Raw genomic sequence first — 2882 nt, forward strand, 5'->3', positions numbered from 1 at the left:
TTATTCTTTAATGTTATGTGTTTGTACCAAAGTTTGTTTATCCATTCTTTCATTGGTTACACTTTGACCTTCTCCATCTTTTTGCTGTTGTGAATAGTGCTGTGATAACATGGGTGTGCATGTATCTACTCATGTCCTGGCTCATTTCTTGTGGATATGTACCAAGTACAGGTATTGTTGGGTCATAAAGTATTTCTATTGCCAACTTTCTGAGGAAACACCATACTGTTCTCCAGAGTGGGTGAATCATTTTACAGTCCCACCAGCAATGTAGGAGACTCTCAGTGTGTCTGCACTCTCGCCAACATTTGTTGTTTTCTATCCTTTGGAACTTCGCTGTTAATGCTGGTGTGAAATGATATCTCATTATTATTTTAATTGGCATCACTCTAATGGCTAATGATCATGCACATTTCTTCATATGTTTGTTGGCTGCCTGAATGTCTTTCTTAGTGAAGTGTCCATGTCCTCTGCCCATATTTTGTTTTGCTTTTTCTCTTTTTCTTGTAGAGGTGTTATAATTTTCTATAAATTTATATGTCAGTCTCTTGTCTCATATGTCATTGCAAATCTATTTTCCCCAGTTTGTGGGCTCCCTTTTTACTCTTTTGGTGAAATCTTTTGATGCACATATGTTTCTAATTTTTAGGAGGTCCCAGTCACCTGTTTTGTCTTCTACTATCTGTGTACTTGATATATGCCAGGTATTAGGGTCTTTAATTTTGTCTCTATTTTTTCATTTATGATATTTATAGTTCTAGGTTTTACATTTAGGTCTTTAATCTACATTGTTTGTTTTTGTATATGGTGTGAAATGGTTTTTCACACCGTGTGCAAAACGGGAAATTGATTTTTCAGAAGAAAACAAGACCCATACTTCACACCATATACAAAAACAAACAGTGTAGGTCCTGATGTATAGTGTTTTCTTATTATTTTCTAGTTATTTTTACAGTTTTCATTTGCATTTCCTACATTTAAGTAAAAGAGAATTTTTTAATAGGCTAGTTGTAGGGGCTTTTTAGTTTGGGCTTGTTCTTGGTTTCTGGTTTTATTGCTTTATGTCCAGTGAAGGTTATTTGCTCTCTTTCCACTTTGGAGCCTTAGTAGAAGAATTCACTGTATGGGTTTATTCCAAGCAAAGCATGTTGAAACCTGTCTCTGTGACCAGCAGATGGCTGCAGACAAGTTCTCCCAGTAATACACTTGTGTTGGTCTCATTAGGGAACCTACAAAAAAAAAAAAAAAAAAAAAAATCCAAACAATGGCTTCCAAGGAATCTGCTCAGCCAATTACACTGAAAGCAGAAAGGCCAGCTCAGATTATGGCAACTGGTTTTGGGGCTCCCATTGTGAACTGAGTGATAATTTACATGGGATAATATTGGCTTTACACCATCATTTCACTGCAATGATTACAATCTCTTCTGTGCATCATCATTCAACAGTATTTGCTTCCATTCCCTCTGTTTTTTGGGGGGGTGAGGGTCGTGGGGCGAGGGGGAGGAGGGGAATGTACACAGAAACATTCAGGAATATATTATAATTTAAACAACCCAAGGTCACATTCTGTAAGCCTGCCTCCTGGCTGCCAGGACTCAGTCCCTCCCTCCATGTCCCCATCTCTGCCTCCATTTCTGGTGTTGCTGCTTCTCTGGATAGGGTCCCGCATTCCACTTGTGCTCTTCTCCATTGATGGTCTTAAGGTCCTCTGTTTCTGGACTGTAAATCTAACTACTCCCCTGTTTTAGTTACAAAATTTCTACCCCAAAGTGGTAATCTTGCTATATTGTCTTGAAGAACACAGGATGACCATGGGGACTTACTGTGAAATTTTTAGAAAATTGAAAACTGCCTTGGTAAGAAAAAGGCCAGGATAGTTATACTGAGGATTTTTTTTTTCTATCATGAAAATGCCACCCACGCATTATTCAAAGGTAACAAGGGCTATCCTATGAGAATTTCATTGGGAAACTGTATCCCATCCACCCTTCTGTCCTTCATAGCTCTTTTTTTTTTTTTTGCCCCTTCAGACTTCTTTTTGTCCTCCAAACTCAAAGAACCTTGAAAAAACACAATTTGAGTCCTTTGAAGATGACTAAACTGCTGTTTTGACATGGTTTGAATTGAAGAGTGCAGAATTCTTCAGGAGACATAGAAACATTGCTTTCAGAAGTATCTAGATGTTGGTGGAGGCTAGGCCAACAAACGGTAGCTTCACATTTTTGTTATTTTTGATTAGTAAAAATTTCTATGATCTTCTAACAATATTTTTTAACTTACCCCCCATATAACCAAAATAACCAAGTGGCATTGTACAAGGTTGTCAAACACAAAATTTTTAAAGGAAAATTAGGAGTAACCCAGGGCATTAGACTACTTATATATTACACATTCTTATATAGGTGTGACTTCTAAACCCCCAAAAGAGAAAAGATGGTATGTACATGTGAAAATGATTTTAATGTTAATAGTAATCAATAAAGCTTAGTTCTTCATTATTGAGCTAGTTTGTCTTTCTATGAAGGAATTAACTTGTAAAATGAATCAATTATTTTGCAGTCTAAAGAAGGTGCATTTATAGTCAGAGATTCAAGACATTTGGGATCTTACACAATTTCCGTGTTTGTAAAAGGTAGAAGGTAAGTGATTGTAATTTTGGTTACTTAAGAAATAACAATCACTGTGAGAGCCTTTTTTATGGTCCTGGTATGACTCTGTAGGATAAACACTAGACTGCTAACCACAAGGTCAGTGGTTCAAATACACCAACTGGTCTATGGAAACTCTATTCACAGTCAATGAGTTGGCGCCAACTCAGTGGCACTTCATAACAACCACAACAATATCACATGTTGTTATTAGTTATTGTTAGGTGCCATC

The 2882-nt window shown here is 36.9% G+C and overlaps 1 protein-coding gene across 1 annotated transcript in view; it reads left to right on the forward strand.

Annotated features, from left to right (window-relative positions):
* The window catches only part of TXK (TXK tyrosine kinase), an 81627-nt gene that overhangs the window by 24956 nt on the left and 53789 nt on the right, over positions 1-2882 (forward strand). Inside the window, exon 6 of the mRNA XM_006872673.1 lies at positions 2562-2641. Coding sequence (XP_006872735.1) covers positions 2562-2641 — 80 coding nt within the window. The remainder of the gene's footprint in view (positions 1-2561; positions 2642-2882) is intronic.

This window comes from Chrysochloris asiatica, unplaced genomic scaffold (genome assembly GCF_000296735.1).
Source record: "Chrysochloris asiatica unplaced genomic scaffold, ChrAsi1.0 scaffold00209, whole genome shotgun sequence".
Taxonomy (NCBI): domain Eukaryota; kingdom Metazoa; phylum Chordata; class Mammalia; order Afrosoricida; family Chrysochloridae; genus Chrysochloris; species Chrysochloris asiatica.